We start from the raw sequence: 19,843 nt of genomic DNA, 5'->3' as shown, positions 1-19,843 counted from the left end.
CTAATTAACGTGCTCCCAAAGACCAACTTCTTATTCATTTAAATTGAAAGGCAAGATGTCAAAGGAGAATCAAAACATACAACATATTTAAGAAATAAACACAGAAATAAACTAAGACAACACTGAAAACATACTATCCTGTCCCTCGACTCCATACGGTGGGCCAGGGGGATGTTAATAGATATGACATGAGTGGAAGCTTGGATGTGCTGTCATTTCCCTGCAGATGCCAGGAGAACATGCCCAGGTTAGCCCGCTGGTCCCAAGAGGATGAGAAACACTTGGAGCAGAGCCACCAGCCTGGGTCAATCGACCCCCAGCTCATCACACATGCCTATCGACATGCCTGGTGAGACTTCTGCAGCTGGAGGATCAAATTGGGCATGTTCACGTAATAAATACTACCTGTCAGCAATACAAATACAGCTCACAAACATAATGTTGAGCAACAGAAGCCAGACACAGTAGAGTACATAGTGTATGTTTCCAATTACGTACAGTTCAAAAAAATCTAATGGATGGAATATAAGCTTGGAGTAAGGGTCGTGACTCAAAGAAGCATCTCTGGGGTTCTGGGAAGATTCCATTTCTTAATTTACATACTGGTTCCACTGGTATGTTCATTTTGTGAAACTTAAGTGAGCTGCACACTTCTGATTTTTGTACTTTTCTGTACATTTGTTATATTCAAATAAAAAGTGTATGTACTACTTGTTAAAAATAAAAAATAAATACTTACTGAGGTGTGGAGACACAGAAGAGCAGTTGTTAAGGTCTGCTTTTTTCACAGAGGCTTCCTCTGTCACAGCTCCTTTCTTCCCCAAAACTACATCCTTGTTCAAACTAGCCATGAGATCCTTTGCTTTAGAAATCTCTTGAATAGCACCCACAAAGTAGTTACTGGTGGCCCACCCAACCACCGTCAGGCATAAAGTAAAGAGCAACAGTAATCGGAATTTATAGGAAAGGTGGAGAGTCACGTTGAAGCTCATGTCTTTTATTATGCGAGCAGTAGGTCTCTCTCGGCCTCACTGCAGGCAGGAAGCTTCAAGTTCAGCTTTTCCAATCTGATTGCAAACCTGATGACAACTGACAGTGCAATGCCTGCTTCTGCTTGGTAGTTCCGCTCCAGCAATCCCTAAAATGCAATCACAAAGACATGCCATTTCAGATGGAAATCCTATCCTGAAATTATTCACATCAGCACAAACTGAAAACCTATCCCCAACTGATTAACAGTAGTGGGAGTTCTCCAACGAAGAGTTTAGAGATCAGAAAGCCAGAGATTTTGGATGTAGAAGGATCCAACCATCTATATACCACAGGAGTTCTCTCTGGGTTCTCACCCCAGCTGTCATTCACCCCAGAAGAAAAGCCATTTCCAGATGCTGCACCAGTGGAGAAAGCAAAGAAGAGACGGTCAGTGCCTCCTCAGTTCTGAGCTGGCACAGCCCAAAATACAGCCCTAATGGTTCCCTTTCTTAGTTGCCCCTTCCTGGCACAGCTTTAAGAGAAGGTGAACTCTTGTTCTAGGGCATAGTTTGATCCAAAGAGAAAATAAGGGAAAAGACAAAAGCTCTTCTCCCTCTGTAAGAGCTGGAAAAACATGTTCCTTGAAACAGAGGATGAAAAATCAAGGATTTTTCAGTTATCAATGTTATCGTCACAAAGAGACAATGGCACAGGGCACGGCCCAGGAGGTTAGGGAGACGGCAAGGAACACAAAAGGATGCCAACACAGGAGGCCAAATATCTGTAAGAATAACAGAACTACAGCACAGTGTTTAAGATCTGGGGTTTGGGTTTAGACAGAAACTATGAAACCTCGAGCCCATCACTTCACTGAGCCTTGGTCTCCTTACCTGTAAAATGGGGATAAAAATAGTACCTTCCTAGAGAAGTTATTGAGGGACTGGATGACCTAATATATTAATACATAAAGTGTTAGCCCACCTCCTGATGCACAGCAAGCACCCACTAAGTGGGGACCATCACTGTTGTGATCGTTATATTATTTTACTTTACATTAAATGACTCTAGACTAGGGATGACCTACAGGCAGACACACTGGTGGCTGCCGGAATCACCACTCTACTCTACTGTATTTCTGTCAGTTGATGGGTTGTTTTTTTGATTTCATACTTCAATTGCATGTAGTAGGATAGTATGAATTCACCTGTGAGAGGTGGCTATGCTCTTAGTTCCTGAAAAATCCAGTTTCTGAGGCCACATAGCTGAGGGCCCTCCCTGGACCATGGTAAATGCACTAAGATGATGAAGGCTACTTCGCAAGGCCCCACATCCTCTCTGCATTACCAAAACCACGTCTCTCCTCAAATTCTAAACGTGTTATCAGAAGAGTGCGGAAAATGCTAAAGCCAGGACACAGAATCTCCGCAGCAAACGTATCCTCAATTAAATGGACAGAATGGAGACCAAAATATATTCTGTGCCAAAATAACACAAAAACGCGTATGATGAAATCTTAAGTAACAAAAAGAAAAACAGAAAATAAATTCTTGCATATGATTACCACTAAAATTAGAGAGTTAAGAAAACTCTAGAAAGAAATATTACCAAAAGCTAGCAATAATTCTGTTAGGAGTATGGGATTAGCCAGGGGTGCTTTTTACCCTTTTCTTTCATTTTTGTAAAAGTATGACACACTTTTGTCCTTTTGTAATGAAAACAAAGTTGATTTTTTACATGAGATGTGAGGGACTTCCCTGGTGGTCCAGTGGATAAGCCTCCGTGCTCCCAATGCAGGGGGCCTGGGTTCCATCCCTGGTCAGGGAACTAGATCCTGTATGCTGCAACTAAGGATCCCACAGGCTGCAACGAAGATCCCACGTGCCTCAACAAAGAGCCCGCACTGCATGCAGCAAGTAAGACCTGGCACAGCCAAATAAATAAATATTAAATAAATAAATGAGACGTGGGGATGTGGCAATTTACTGTGAAAAACAAAACACTCGCACTTCCCTGGTGGCGCAGTGGTTAAGAATCCGCCTGCCAATACAGGGGACACAGGTTCGAGCCCTGGTCCGGGAAGATCCCACATGCCGTGGAGCAACTAAGCCCGTGTGCCACAACTACTGAGCCCGCGCGCCAAGAGCCCGTGAGCCACAACTACTGACCCCAGACGCCTAGAGCCCGTGCTCCACATCAAGAGAAGCCACCGTAATGAGAAGCCCGCCACCACAACATTGAGTAGCCCCCCCACCTCGCTGCAACTAGAGAAAGCCTGCAGCAGTGAAGACCCAACACAACCAAAAATTAATTAATTAATTAATTAATTAATATTTTTTAAACACCCTTAGCAACTCTCAAGATAGCCTCTTACTTACTTAAGGGTAGTATTCCAAAATTTTAGCTTTACATGAGTTTGAGGGAAACCTAGAACGCATTTCTCTCTAGACACCATGTTACAAACGTAGGTTAGGTTCCTGGATCAAACCACAAGAGAGAAGATTTGGCCCAGGAAGCAATTAAACAGTATGGCCTGTGTTTAGGGTCTTGTTTAGGGTCTTTAGGCCTTGCTTAGGGGCTTGCTGAAGGCAGTAATAACTAATTAGAAGATTAATCGCTAATAAGAAGAGTGATCCATTTGTGCATTTACTCTGTGCCATGCACTGGGGCTAAACCACTTGTATTAACTTACTTAATTCTCATCTCAACTTTGTGAGGTAAGAATTATTAGTCTCCTCATTTTATAGAGGAGAAAATGAAAGTTGAGAGATTACGGAACTTGCCTGAGCTCACACAACTACTAAGTGGTAGAGCTGGGGTCTGAGCCCACGTGCTCAGCTCCAAAGCCTGGGCTTCTGCCACATCCTTCACATGGACGTTTCAGTCTCTTTCCTCCCCTTGGTACCTGGGTGTGCCCGGCACAAACCCTTGAAACATGCAGCCTTCTACCTGTCTCTTCCTGTCCCTTTCCTTGAGACTGTCTCTGAAATGGTTTCCTGGAGGTCTGTTCTCTTCCCTCCAGGTAAAGTAAGTCTGCAGTTTTCTGGAGCCAGACTACCTCTTGCAGACTTAATTGTAGGAGGCTTAAATGCTAGGATTGGCAACAGTTTTTGATAAAATCTCAGTCTTGGAAAAGTTAGACAGGGAACATTGTTTTTCTAAGAGCTGCTTATAGAGGGATAATGTTTCAAGAGAGATCTGCCCCGCCTGCTTATCAGATTGAAGGCAAACACTCTCCCCATGTTTCCATTTCCCCAGCTATAAAATGATTTTTAAAAATTGGCTTAATTTACAACATGGCTGTAAGAATTTAATGAGATGACACAGCAAACACACCTAGTACATTCCCAAGGATATAATAAATATCTGTTGACTCTGATTACCAATATGATTCATGCTCAAATTTTATCAGCATGCTAACCAAGATGTTATCTCTGGAATTACATATTGAATAATTTTATTTTCTATTTCTCTGTAATTTCCTGTTTTTCTTTCAATGAGTATATACCACTCTTAAAATTTTAAAAAATAATAATGATTTTTTAAAGAGAGCTCTTTTTAGGGCAGGTCACTCCTGGTTGGTGTTTGGGAAAACATCATCAGATTGGACTTCTTTGTAAAAACATTTAAATAAATGAGAGACCCTGAACTCTTCCTAAAGAGAATTTTCTCTTTCAGTCAAGGCTGTCTTAAGGTGACAGGGGAATCATGGTTATAGAGAACAAATTCAGGTAACATGAAAGAAGTTATTTTAGGGCAAGACTCACCACCCTTTTCCTTTCTAGGTCTGCCCTAGGGTTAGTTCAAAATGATGATGTTCTCATAATTTTGTTTTTCCTCCTCTCAATTCAACCAGTCTTTTCTGAGCACCTGCTATTTTCAGGCATAGTGCTAGGCACCAAGGGAATTAAGGTATAGTCCTTGCACTCAGTTTATTTCAGTCCTTCCTTAGCTTGTAATGTCTGCAATTTGTTTTCAAATACGCCAGCTCCAACCCTGAAAATGGGGGAAATAGTTGAAATAAAATTGGCAAAATATTGAAAAGTACTGAGCAAGGTGATAGGTATCTGAGAGTTCATTTTCTTTTTCACTCTACTTTTTTGTATGCTTGAAATTTTCCATGAACAAAAATCTAGCACGGAAAACAAGTTATAACAAAGAGTATATCAGCATGAATGCCAAGTATCATTCTCATTCTCAGAGAATCTCTATATGCACACATTTTTACACCACCATGGGAGGTCAGGGGAGGACATCAGATGTCACTCCATAAATATTCACTAAGCACCTAGTACCAAGGAGAAAGAATGTGGTCTTCATTCAGCAGCCAAGAGCACTAGAATCAGCATTTCAATGTCTCTAAATCCATCTGGTAATCCTGCAGACACTGGATGTCTCATAGTGGGCAAGATGTGGCCCCAGGCACACGGTCCTATTCCCTTGGGCCTCTCTGGGGTAGCACCAATAAAAAGGCTGATATTTTGCTACTCCTTTTACTCCTGCAGAGCTCCTGAGAGCTGACTATTTGCAAACACGTTGTCCTACCTTCCGTGGACCTCTGGTATTCATTCTCCCAATTATAGTTCCTTTACCTGGCTTCTGAGTGATCACTGCCCAGACCCTAAAGAAGCAATGGTTCTGTGAAAATTAATAAAGGGAAACCTCACTGAAGTGGAACTGGGAGGCCAGAAGGGGAGATACAGATCACATCAATACAGATCCCAATAGGAAGAGACCCACCTTGCATCTTTGGCAGGAAGTGACCCCACTTTACTACCACCAGCAGGAGGAAGAAGCTCTTCTCTTTGCCCGGCAACACCTCAGCCAACAACAGACTGTCACAACTCAGTCAATGAAAAGCCACTATATTTCGATCTCCTAGTTTCCTCCAATGGACTTTTTGTTTATGACAGAGCCTCCGAATTTCCCCTTCTCCTCTATAAAAAAGTTTCTTTTCCTTTGCTTTACTGGACTTGCATGTGGTTTGCCATAGTTGCATGCCCCAAATTGCAATTCTTTGCTGCTCCAGAATAAACCCATTTTGCTTGTAAAATAACTGGCTGTTTTATTGTTTTAGGCTCCCTGGGCAGGGGGCAAGGGTGGGATAGAAATGATGACAGCCATTTACGTGTACAGGTCATTTAAACTCAGACTGAGTTCCTAATGACCAAAACTGGAAGCATTTGAGCAAGAAAATAATGATGGCATTGTATTTTAACCCACAGAATAAAATGAATAGCCATGAGTCCATACTGATATAAATGATCAAATAAATAAATGGGAAAGGGCAGCTCTTTCTTACACTAAACTTCCAACCAATAAGGAAGCAGGAAATGGGGGGTAAAATCACCATTAGGCAAACACCACTGTAAATAATCGTTACAGACGAGATCCACCAATGGGTGCTAAAATTAGTAGGTAAAAATCTGAGTTTAAACAGCTTGCATAGTCTCAAAGTATCTCCCCTCAAATAATTATTAGCTACAAAGGGAAAGTCAGTAACTTTATAGTGAAGAAACCTAGCAGATATCACCTTAACCAAGTGATGAAGGTTAGTATCACCAGTGATGAGACCTATCAACCTCATGAATCAGTGATGTATTGCTCTCTACAAACTAACTAATCAGTACTTTTCTACAGAATAACTTCATTCTACAAAATAACTAACTGGGACTCTTCAAAAGGGTCAAAATAATGAAAAACAAGGCAAAACTGAGGAACTATCTCAGATTGGAGGAGACTAAGGAGAAATAACTAAATGCAAGGTAAGATCCTTGACAGCCAGTGGAAACAGAAAAAAAAATCATTAGCAGGAAAGCTGATGAAATTCAAATAAAGTCTATAGTTTAGTTAATAGTATTGATAACTGAACAATGGTTATGTAAGGGGCTAATATTAGGGGAAGTTGAGTGAATCCTCTGTACAATATTTGCAACTTTTCCCTAAGTCTAAAATTAATTAAAATTAAAAGTTAAAAGAAAAAGTCAAAGACTGTGTATAATCCAAGTCAACAAACAGCAGTAAAATTAACTTACTTTTCAAAGAGAATCACTGCTTTTTGTATTCCTAGTGCCTCAAGCTGACCTGACACATAGTAGGTGCTAAATTTGGTAAATAATGAATGACTTTCTAGGATATACTAGTTTAAACACACAAGGACACACAATAATCCCAGGTTACTACTAAAATAAATGTGACATGGTATAAAAGGAGAAAAAATAAAGACTAATAAAGAAGGGGAAAAATTAACTGGTATAAAATTCCATTTGGGGAACATTTTTAAAATTGAAAAAGGCTCATATACACTACCAAATGTAAAATCGATAGCTAGTGGGAAGCAGCCGCATAGCACAGGAAGATCAGCTGGTGCTTTGTGACCAACCAGAGGGGTGGGATAGGGAGGGTGGGAGGGAGACGCAAGAGGGAGGAGATATGGTGATATATGTGTATGTATAGCTGATTCACTTGGTTATACAGCAGAAACTAACACACCATTGTAAAGCAATTATACTCCAATAAAGATGTTTAAAAAGAAAAAGCCTCACCCCCATGCTAGTTCCCTTCGGTATGCTCTCCTAAGGACAGAGGGCCCCATTTCTAATAAATGGCCCTTTCCCTTAGTCATGCCCACCACCTTTTGCTTCTCTGTCACTGAGTTTCCAAAAGCAGTACTCCTCTCTTCTGACTCTGGGAGGAGTTGCTGTCTAGTCTGCCACTTCCTCCCTGAACCCACAGAGCACACCAGAGCAGTGTCCCTGCCTCTGGGCAAGAGCTGCCTGCAGGTCCTACATCAACTGTTTTACAGCAAGGGCTGGCATGAAACAGTCAGGAAACATGAAATCAATTTAACAAGCAAGGGACTGAAATTGTTTTATTTAGTCTTTGTTATGCAGCATGAAAGAATTCCTAAGAATTTCCAATGGGGGATTTTAATGGAGGCTCCGTGTGTACTTATGTGCCATTCTCAGCTATCCCGGAGAATCCTGTAGTGGGGTCACTTGCAGTTCCCTTTCTGCAGTTATTAGAGGCACATCAATGAGAAGGCTTGAGAAGGTCTGAAGGTCTGAGGTAATGGAGAAAACAAGGGCTTTGAAGTCACAAAGAGCTGAGTACAAATCTGGTTACCAGATGCATGAACGGCTTTGGGGAAGTGACCTAAATTTGATTCCGTTTTGCCATTTATTTTAAAAACATTTTTCAAAGTGTGGTTCCAAGAGAGCCCATATCAAAGACAGAGGGAAATTTGTTAAAATTGTAGATTCCTGGGCCCTACTCCAGAGCTAATGGGTCAGAACAACTGGGCCTGGGACTCAGGAAAATGAATTTTTAACAAGCTCCCCAGTTGAGTCTTATACGCATTAAAGTTTGAGAACCACTGAAATAAGAGATCGGACCTGTAATGCAACAGATCCCTCAGAAACGTTCATTTTCCTTTGGGTGAGGAAAAGAAGTAAGAAGATATGTGAAAAGGAGATTTTAAAAATGCATTTGAATAGCTTTCAACTCCATCATTTAAAAACTTATTCTAAGAAATAATCAGAGAGGTAGACGACGATATTCAAACCAACATTACTAAAATAACCAAAAATTCAAAAGATTCAAAATGTTAACAATAGGGAACTGATTTAATTAATTACAATACCTACATATAATGGAGCACATGCTTTCCTTAAAAATGGTGCTTAAAAACTACATGGGGGGGGCTTCCCTGGTGGCACAGTGGTTGAGAGTCCACCTGCCAATGCAGGGGACACGGGTTTGTGCCCCGGTCGGGGAAGATCCCACATGCCGCAGATCGGCTGGGCCCGTGAGCCATGGCCGCTGAGCCTACGCGTCCGGAGCCTGTGCTCCACAACGGGAGAGGCCACAACAGTGAGAGGCCCGCGTACCGCAAAAAAAAAAAAAAAAGAGAAGAACACCACCACTAACTTGCTTTGAATGTTTCCACTTTGAATTAAAGATCTTCAAAGAAATGGTTAGTTCTCAAGTCTTGCAAGCATCTCTGGAAAAAACACACATTATTATTAGCTCATTTTAAAGTAGATACTAAATACTTATCCTATAAAGTGGCCCACAGAATATACTAAGTGGCCCATAAAATATACTAAGAGAGTTAGTTTTATTGCCCCCTCCAAGACCGTGTAGTCAAACAGTTCAGTACTTCTCTTTAACCGACATTTTTAATCAGATTAAAAATGCACACTGAAGGGAAGCAAAATATGCCACACCAAAATATGCCACTTTGGCATACTGATTACTTTAAATTAAAGTTACTTAAGAAACAGCCAGTGCAAGGACACTTTCACCCTCTTTTCTCCCCCTGAAAGCAGGAAATAAATCTCCCATGTGAAAGGTACCTTTTCTATACCAGGAGGGAACCAGGATCAGGCATCCTTATTATCAGAGATAAGAATTCAAGGTAGAGGGACTTCCCTGGTGGCACAGTGATTAAGAATCCGCCTGCCAAGGCAGGGACATGGGTTGGATCCCTGGTCCGGGAAGATCCCACATGCCACGGAGCAACTAAGCCCGTGCACCACAACTACTGACCCCGTGTGCCACAACTACTGAAGCCCACATGCTTAGAGGCGGTGCTCCGCAACAAGAGAAGCCATCGCAATGAGAAGCCTACGCACGGCAACGAAGAGTAGCCTCCCTGGGCCACAACTAGAGAAAGGCTGCGCGCAGCGACGAAGACCCAATGCAGCCAAAATATAAATTAAAAAAAAAAAGAATTCAAGGTGGAAAGCACTGTATCAACTAGAGAAAGCCCGCACACGGCAACGAAGTTGTCTTGCCAGTTCTTCACATATGTATTGTTTCTTTGTCTAAAAAATATAAAAGCTGCCTACTTTGGTTACTTCCTGAGCCTCATATTTTTATGGGATCCCAATGGTATGAAATTTAATGTTTCTCTCCTGTTAATCTGTTTTATGTCAATTCAATTTAATTATTAGACCAGCCAAGGAACCTAGAAGGGGCAAGAAGAAAAATTTTTCTCCCCTACAACACAAACAGGCACATGAACACTTTGCAATTTCATGGAGTTTAAAGGTCAACCCTGCTCTAGAAGATAAAATTCCAAAAAGATAAACTATGGTCCTATTAAGCATTATCTCCTCCCCCAGAGACACAGTAAAGCACTCTGGCCCGCCAGCTCAGCCCAGGTGCCTAGGATAGCCCTGGGCCCCTCTTTTTAAGCCCACTTTCTCAGCCTGGACCCTGAATCTTATTTATCTCTAACCAAGACTCCTTGACTTTCTTGAATCCTCAATGTTATTGTCCTTTCTTAATAGAAATTTAGAAATTATAAAAAAACAAACAAACAGCAGCCTCAACCCTCAAATTTCTGTCTTCTTCCTCCTCCCTTTCGTCACCAAACGGCTGGAGAGGTCTCCCTGTGCTCCAGCCGCCTCCACACCCTCATCCCTCACCCACTCTTGAACACTCTGCAACCCCGGCACACGCCCACCCTGTTGATAACTGCTCTCCTGCGCCTACCAACCCAAAGGCCTTTTCTCAGTCCCAATACTCATGGACTTTTCTGTTTTCTTCAGACCTAGAGTTAGCCCTTATCTAATGGAAGACCGAACACCAACAGATACGGATTGACAGGCACCGGATGGACGCAGAGCCAGACTAAGGGCAGGTATCTCAGGTACTTTAAAATCCTGTCGACCCTCACCACTCGTCGGCCCCTGAAGGTCCCAGGCGGAGATCAGCAATGGGTTTCCCAGTAGAAACGCTGGGGAAAGAGGGCTCCAAGGAGGAAGGGGCTTCTTCACGCTGATTCTCCCGGCAGGGAGAGAGGTGCTGGTGGCGACTCCAGAAACGACGCGGGGCCTCGGAGGCTGACCTCTGAATTCCCACCTGGCAGCATTTCGCCTGGGAGCGCCGCGGTGCCGCCCTCACCTGAGCCAGTGCCTCCCGCCGAGCTCGGCCTCCGCAGGCCCCCTGCCCGGCCCCGCCGCCTGGGCGGAGGAAGAACGGCCCTCCGAGGCCCGGCCCGCGCCCGGCTTCGGCGCGGGGGACTGACCCGGCCCGCCTCCCGGGGATGCCCACACGGCGCCCGCAGCCCTCCGCGCGGAATTGCGCTTCCCGGGCGCCGGCGGAGCGGAGGCCCCACTAACTCACCCCTCACGCGGCCTCGACGAGCACCTCCCGGAGAAAGGGAAGGCGGTGAGAAGCGGCCGCAGGGACCGCCCCCGCCGCCCGGGAGGAGGCTCCGGCGCGCCGGCTCCGCCCCCCCCCGCCCCCCCGCCCCCCCGCCCCGGGAGTCGCTTCGGCCGGGCCCGGGGGCGAGTCTGCGCGGTCCTCCACTAGACCCGCCCGACGGATTCCCCGCTCCCCGCTCCGCCACCGCCCCCGCGCCCGGCCACCCTCCCCGGGCGATGGAAGGAGCACCTGGAGGGAGAAGGACAGCTTGTCCTTTGGGTGATCTTAATAAATCCTTGTGCCAATACTGCGCTAGGGTCTGGGCGCTTCCCAAATTCCATCCTCGTAAATACAAAGCTTTGGGAAGGAGATAGGAACTTTCCCATTTTACGGAGTAGGAAACGGAGGCTTTAGAAGTTAATAAATTTACCTTACATTACCCTGACAGCTTTCAACTTTGTCAGCTGCACAATGTACCAAATTAACTGACTCCCATTTCACAGGACTACTGAGAATATTAACTGAACCAGTTGTGAGATGAGACATCCAAATTTCTTCAAAGATATTATTACAGAAAGCCAAGCAGAATCATATTTATACTAAAGATTAGAGTGAAAAATCAGAGTGGGTTCTGCTTAGGCAGGCAGGATAGAAGACTAGATTCTCCAAGACACCCTTCCACTCAATGGGGAAGTAAGAGAGTCTCCAAGAACCATCCCTACCCCAAAAGGAACAAACCATGGGAAGAACCAGTGCTGGGATGCTTAGACTCTAAGCAGGAGACCTGGGCTGAGGGCATACAGAAAGTCTCCGCAGACACTGATTTGGGACCGACATGAGAAGAGCCAAACCTGCGCCTTCCTCGTCAAGCCAAGGTTGCGGAAGAGCACTAAGGAGTTCCCAAGTCTCTTGTGCTCTGAGCAATGGAAACACACTTTAGAGGATGTATCCTCAATACACACTCCATAGGACTCAAAGAAATTCAATTTTAAAAAACAATTTAAACAATTAAAAAAAAAAATCACCAAGCACTGGAGGCCCACACGTAAGGACAGCCGGCAGAACTAATACCCAAGAGATTTAGACCCCCAAGGACATCAGATACTGGAATTGTCTGACACAGGATACAGGAAAGCTCTTTTTGAAATTTTTAAAGAAAAAACAATATCCTAGAGGTTACTTACCAGTTACAAAGAGGATATACTACACATTGGAGAAATCTGGCAGATAACACCTTAACCAAGTACTCAAAGTTAATTTCACCAGTAGTTCAAACTGACATCACACATGAGGTGATGCTCTGAGGACATAACATCACCATTCTTGTATTCCTGCCAAAAATACATGACTAGAATTTAACCATGAGGAAACAGTCAGACAAGCCCAAATTAAAGGATATTCTACAAAACAACTGACCTGTACACTTCAAAACTGTCAGTGTCATGAAAGACAAGGAAAGATGAGGAATGTTTCAGATTAAATGAGACGGAGGAGATTTGACATCAAAACTCCTGGACTGGGACTTCTCTGGTAGTCCAGTGGTAAAGAATCTGCCTTCCAATTTGGGGGGACGCTGGTTCGATCCCTGGTCAGAGAACTAAGATCCCATGTGCTGTGGAGCAACTAAGGCTGCATGCCACAACTACTGAGCTTGTGTGCCTCAACTAGAGAGAAGCCCGCGAGCCACAAACTACAGAGCCCACACGCCCTGGAGCCCGCGCCACAGCTAGAGAAGAGAAAACCTGCATGCCACAACTAGAAACAAGCCCACGCACCACAACGAAGAGCCCGCACCGCAACTAAGACCCGATGCAGCCAAAAATAAATAACATAAATAAATAAACAATAAATGAATCTTTTAAAAAAACAAACTCTTGGGGGCTTCCCTGGTGGCGCAGTGGTTGAGAGTCCGCCTGCCGATGCAGCAGACCCGGGTTCGTGCCCTGGTCTGGGAAGATTCCACATGCTGCGGAGCGGTTGGGCCCGTGAGCCACGGCCGCTGAAAAACTCCTGGGTTGGAAAAAATTTTGTTACAAGATATATTATTGAGACAATTGGAAATGAGTATGTACAGCATGGTAGATTTAAAAAAGGAGAGTGGAAGTGAAGCTATAACAGTTCTGAGCCCAGCCTTTTTTTTTTTTTTTTTTTTTTTTTTTGCGGTACGCGGGCCTCTCACCGGCGTGGCCTGCTCCCATCGCAGAGCACAGGCTCTGGACGTGCAGGCCCAGCGGCCATGGCTCACGGGCCCAGCTGCTCCGCGGCACGTAGGACCTTCCCAGACCGGGGCACGAACCCTCGTCCCCTGCATCGGCAGGCGGACTCTCAACCACTGCTCCACCAGGGAAGCCCAAGCCCAGCCTTTTAAAGGCAGTTTCTGCTTCCACTTTCACTCTCTCCCATGTGACAAAGCAGTCATAGACCAGCCCAGATTTAAAGGGAGGGGCAATATAGCCTCATTTCTCAGTGAGAGGACTGTCAAAGAATTTGAGGCTATTTTTAATCTACCATGCTGTACATACTCATTTCCAATTGTCTCAATAATATACCTCAAAACAACTTTTTTCCAATCTAAGACCACATGTAAAGAAATCTCCTTAGTCTCTGTTATGGGCTGAATTGAATCTCCTCCAAATTCAGATGTTGAAGCCCTAACTCTCAGTACCTCAGAACATGACTATATTTGGAAATTTGGCCTTCAGAGAGGTCATTAAGTTAAAATAGGGTTTTTATGGTAGGCCATAATCCAACATGACCAGTGTCTTTATAAAGAAGAGGAGATTGGGACAGAGACAGCACAGACTGGGGATGACCATGGGAGAACACAGGAAGAAGGTGGCAACCCGCAAGCCAAAGAGAGAATCTTCAGAAGACACCAACCTGTCACCACCTTCATCTTAGACTTCCAGCCTCCAGAATTGTGAGAAAATACATTTCGGTTGTTTAATCCACCCAGTCTGTGGTATTTGTTATGGCAGCTCAAGCTAACTAAAACAGTCTCCATTAATCTGAAATAGTTTCTCATCTGTCCTTTTCTTTCATGACATTGACATTTTTGAAGTTTACAGACCAGTTGTTTTGTAGAATATTCCTTAATTTGGGCTTATCTGATTGTTTCCTCATGATTGGATTCAAATTGTGCGTTTTGGGCAGAAATATGATAAAGATGATATTATATCCGCAAACATCGCCTTATGTGTGATACCTATTTTTATTATTGGTGATCTCTAGAATCACTTTTTATTGGAACCCTGAGCCACCATGTAAGTAGCCCAGCTACCCTGATGCTACCATGCTATGAGGCAGCCCACACTGGCCATGTGAAGAAGCCAACAACCACGCAGATCCACCTCCAGCTGAGGCTTAGACATCATAAAGCAGAGATGAGCCCTCCCCACTGTGCCATATCTGAATTCCTGACCCACAGACTCATGAGATATAATAGTACTACATTGCTGTTTTCAGCCTCTAAATTTTGGGGTCATTTGTTACATAGCAATAGATAATCAAAGCTGACCATATATATTATATGATAATATTCTATCAATGTTAAATTCCTTGCATGTGATCCTTGTATTGTGGTTATATAGGAGAGTGACTTTATTCTTTTTAAAATTTATTTTATTGAAGTATAGTTGATTTACAATGTTGTGTTAATTTCTGCTGTACAGCGAAGTGATTGTTATACATATATACATTCTTTTTCATATTCTTTCCATTATGGTTTATCACAGGATATTGAATATAGTTCCCTGTGCTACACAGTAGGACCTGTTGTTTATCAATTCTATATATAATAGCTTGCATCTGCTAATCCTGAACTCCCAATCCATCACTCCCCTACCCCCCTCCCCCTTGGTAACCACAAATCTGTTCTCTATGTCTGTGAGTCTGTTTCTGTTTCATAGGTAAGTTCATTTGTGTCATGTTTCTGATTCCACATATAAGTGATATCATATGGTATTTGTCCTTCTTTGAGATAAACAAAATGGGTTAAACTCTAGCTGGACTAGTCAGGAAAAAGAAAAAAGACTCAAATTCTCAATATCAGGAATTAGGGAGGTGACAGCACCACATATACTATAGGTATTAAAAGGATAAAAATAGATTTTTATGAATAACTTTATGCCAAGAAATTTCACAACTTAAATAAAATGGACAAATCCCTTGAAAGATGTAAATTACCACAGCTCGCACAGGAAGAAATAGATGAACTAAACACTTCTTTATCTGTTAAAGAAATTGAAACTGTACTTAAAAGCCTTCCCACATAGACATCTCAAGGCCCAGATAGCTAGTAAATTATAGAATTATAGAATTCACTAGCTAGAAGAAATAATATTAATTCTACACAAGATTAGAAGTAATACACAAATTCTACACAAATTAGTATTTGTACTAATACCAATTTTACACAAAGAAGAAATAATACTAATTCTACACAAGATTGTCCAAAAATTTGAAGAGCAGGGAATACTTCTTAACTCATTTCATGAGGCCAACATTACCCTCATATCAAACCCAGACAAAAATATTACAACAAATGAAACAACAGATGAATATCTCAAATATACATAGAAGCAAAAATTCTAAACAAAATTTTAGCATATTGAATCCAACAGTATGAAAAGGATAATGCAACATGACCAAGAGGGGTGAGTTTATCCCAAGAATGCAGGACTGCTTTATGTTAAAAAATCAAACAGTAATTCACCATATTAGCAAACCAAAGGAGAAAAACCACATAATCATCTCAATAGATGCAAAAACTGCACTTGACAAAATCCCATAGCCATTACTGACAAAAAATTGTTAGCAAACTAGGAATATGAAGGAACATCCTCAACCTGATAAAAGACATTTACAAAAATCTATAGCTAGCAACATGTTCAACGATGAAAGACAATGCTTTCTCACTAAAATCAGGAAAAAGACAGGGATGTCTTCTGTCACTTCTTACATTCAACACTGTATGTAGATACAAAAACCCTAAACATAATTTTAACAATCAAATTCAACAACATATAGAAAGGATACTACATCATAACTGAATGGGATTCACAAATCAATCAACATAATTCATTCAATCAATATAATTCAAAAATCACTGTAATTCATCATATGAGCAAACTAAAAAGAAAAATCAGATGAAATAATATTTCTAAAAAAGTAATAAAATGAATCCAGATTGGAAAGAAGAAAAAAACTGTCTTTTTCGTAAATGACATGATTGTTTCTATAAAAATTCCAATGGAACGTACAAAAATGCTACAAAAACTAATGAGTTCAGTGAGTTTGCGAGAAAAAGATGAATATTCAAAAATGAATTTCTATATATTAGCAATGAACAATTGGAACTTGAAATATTAAAATACCACTTATAATAGCATAAAAAATATGAAAAATTTAGGGGCTAAATGTGACAAAAGATGTAAAAGGTCTTATACTGAAAATAACAAAGCATTGTTGAGAGAAATTCAAGAGACCTAAATGAATAGAGATATATACTTTGCTTATGGGTCAGAAGACTCAATATTGTCAAGATGTCATTTCTCCCCAAATTGATCTGTACAGTCAATGCCTTTCCAATCAAAATCCCAGCAGATTGTTTTCCTGTAGGAGTTGAAAAGCTAATTCTAGAAATCATATGAAAATGCAAAGGACCTAGGACTCTGAAAAACAATTTTGAAAAAGAACAATTACAAACTCTAAGTAAAACCAAAAAAAGAAAGTTTTTAAAAATGGAGCATGGGGGACTTCCCTCGTGGTCCAGTGGTTAAGAATCTGCCTTCTAGTGCAGGGGAGGCGGGTTTGATCCCTGGTGGGGGAACTAAGATCCCACGTGTCTCGGGGCAACTAAGCCCGCACGCTGTAGAGCCTGCCCACCACAACTAGAGAAAAGCCCGTGCACCGCAATGAGGAGCCCACGCACCCCAACAAAGGGTCCAGCAAGCCGCAATTAAGATCCCGCGGGCCGCAACTAAGAGCCGATGCAGCCAAGTAAATGAATAAATAAATGAATATTTTTAAAAAATAAAATTAAAAAATGGAGCATGAAATATGATATGAATTGAGCAAGTTATGTAGTATAAGAAAGAAGAATCTACTTGGCCTTGATGCTTGTTTCATTCTCCTTTGAATTGCTCAGATTTGGAGATATTGAATGTTAATCTTCTGAGCCAACCACTCAAAATTCTATAGTAAATTATATTTGCATAAGCACAAACTATGCTACAGAGTAACTTATTGATTTCAACTTTTAAGCTCAATCAACAGATAAAATACAGAAAAATTAATAATACTTATAGAACAAAATGCAAATGCTATAAACCCTAACATTGTAAATGTAAAGGTAGAGAAGACAGAAATTGAGAGGTACAGAGATTGGGTGGAAGTGAGGGGAAGGGGAGGGGTGAAGAGTAATGTGAGGGGGCTATTTCTCTCTTGTTACCTAGTAGGGAATCAAGAGTCACTACCTATTCTTGATGGAGCAAGAATTCAAAGGTTAAGCATGGTATTTAAACTTATAATGATAACCAAAAGATACATGGTAAATAATATCATTAACAGAGCGCATGAAGGGGAAAAGAAATGGAGAGATAGTTTCAATGAACTAGATTTATTATCATTCATAGCTTGGGGGTTAACAGACCTTGGATAAAGTATATAAATTAAGAAATAGTGATATAAGCATAGAGTTTATAATTATAGTGCTAACCATCAAAATAATTAAAAACAAATTCTTAAAGGTGGTTACCTTTGGGTGGTGAGACATGGGGGTGGGGGAGAGGTTTAAGGAATGAAGCAAGAAGCATTTTTCTTTTTCCATTGAATACCATTCCATACCTTTCGAATTTTTTAACCGAGTGCATATATTACTTTTATCATAGACAGTTCTTATACAATTTTATCATTTTAGTTTTGTTTAATTTTAGGTTTAAGGCACATGAGGAAATTATAATGTACCTATTTTTAAAGTTTTATGGTCTGAACGCTTACGTTTTCCAGATAAACCTAAGACACTTCACAGCCTGTCTCCTCATGGTCTGATTTTAAAAAAACAAAACAAAACAGAAAAACGCTAACCCAATCCAAAAATAACAGAAAGACAAGTTAAATCTTTACTACAGTGTCATGAAAACATCAAAGGGGGACTCCACTCACAATACATTATAAAACCTTTTCAAATCTTCTTTCCCTGCCCCTCTCTCAATGTCTCACATCATATGGTAACTGCTCCCAAATCTCTCTCCTCTTCAAACTTCAACAAAACACCTCCCACGCTGACTCTAGTCTCCTTTACTCCCCTTTCTTTCTGGGCCTATTCTAAGTCTCTACTTGTTCAAATAGAAATCAACGTTCCCCTGATGTTCATTTCATCTTTTACCACAAGGGTCCTTCTTCTTAGTCAGGAGAAACTGGCATTATTATGATGCTATTTCTAAAAGAAAACCAAATTCTAATTTCCCCAAAATCTACCCCAAACAAATATTTGAGACATATCCTGCTGGAATTTAGTTACAAGCTAGAAGTTTCTCTACTGTAAGCATCTTAAAGATAGAAGTGGAGTTTTATTCATCTTTGTATTTGAGGAGACAACAACATGCTTCACACAGAGTAATGCTTTACACCAAATGCACATTTTACTGTTGAATTATACTTTGGAATAGCTTTTATGGAAAGTATAGGGAAAAGAAGAGGAAGAAAGCTAATGTTTACTGAGTATCTACTATGAGGCAGGCACACTATACCTTTATGGTGGTGATATATATTTCTACTTTCTCTTCTGGATCAGTAATTCTCAAACAGAAGCAAGAAAAGCAGATGTGGAGGAGTGCATGTGGGCTCTTGCTTTTTTTTTTTTTTGAAGGTTTTTTTTTTTTTAATTGAAGTATACTTGGTTTACAATATTGTGTTAGTTTCAGGTATACAGCAAAGTGATTTGGTTATACATGTGTATATATGTATATACCTATATAAGTACATGTAATTTGAAATGAACCTCCATGTGAGACTATTATTCCCCACTGTGTGTGCAAGCACACACGTAATAAAACATTCTCGTAACCCTGATTCATATAAACGAAGACACTTTTACAAATACTGATGTGTCCGAAATACCACTTGACCTTTAAGTGTCGAGGGGAGGGAAGGAAGATTATGAACCATGGATGGAAACTCTGTGTGTGTGTACGTATGCTGTATGTGTATCTACAATGCATGCACACTCACAAATGCCCACTAGAGGGCAAACCCACATCTCAGACGTTAACGATTACTGGGATGCCCCTTGTGGGCATTTTAATAATTCAAGCCAAATTCCTCTAAGGACAAGGTATGATATACAGTTTAAGGCGTGTGCAAATTAACTTTGTGATGATGTTCTTACAAATAATTCCCAGGGAGAGAAGCTAAACTTACAGCTCCACAGTTTCTAGAATCTATTGTGACTTGTTTTTCGTGCAAAATGTAGTATTAATACAGATAAATTCCCTTAATAGACCATCTGATTTCATATTTAGGCTTCAGAATGAACTAGTTGCGGGACTAAAGCAAGTGACAAGGCCAGGATTTGACCCCAAGTAGTTCAACTTCAGAAACTAGGCATCAACCAGGATGCATCTCCACCTCTCAGTAAGGTGAGAGAGTAGGCAAGGAGGGATGCTGCATGGTGCCCTTCCCCCTGGTTTGCCGCCTCCCTCTGTCCCTGTCCTGACCC

The 19,843-nt window shown here is 41.5% G+C and overlaps 1 protein-coding gene across 6 annotated transcripts in view; it reads right to left on the bottom strand.

Annotated features, from left to right (window-relative positions):
* B4GALT4 (beta-1,4-galactosyltransferase 4) overlaps positions 1-11,200 on the bottom strand; it is a 28,386-nt gene extending 17,186 nt beyond the window's left edge. The window contains exons 1-3 of one of the 6 annotated variants that reach the window (XM_019923163.3): positions 10,655-11,093; positions 8,899-8,971; positions 740-1,138 (exon numbers count right to left, since the gene is read on the bottom strand). In XM_019923163.3, the coding sequence (XP_019778722.1) occupies positions 740-992 (253 nt within the window). In that variant the 5' untranslated portion in view covers positions 993-1,138; positions 8,899-8,971; positions 10,655-11,093. The other 5 variants (XM_019923165.3, XM_019923168.3, XM_019923164.3 and 2 more) reach the window with 5 other exon arrangements.
* Positions 11,201-19,843: the final 8,643 nt, after the last annotated feature.

The sequence above is a fragment of the Tursiops truncatus genome, chromosome 4 (assembly GCF_011762595.2).
Source record: "Tursiops truncatus isolate mTurTru1 chromosome 4, mTurTru1.mat.Y, whole genome shotgun sequence".
Lineage (NCBI taxonomy): Eukaryota > Metazoa > Chordata > Mammalia > Artiodactyla > Delphinidae > Tursiops > Tursiops truncatus.
Note: the sequence above shows the minus strand (reverse complement) of the source record. Positions and strands in the feature narration are given on the sequence as shown.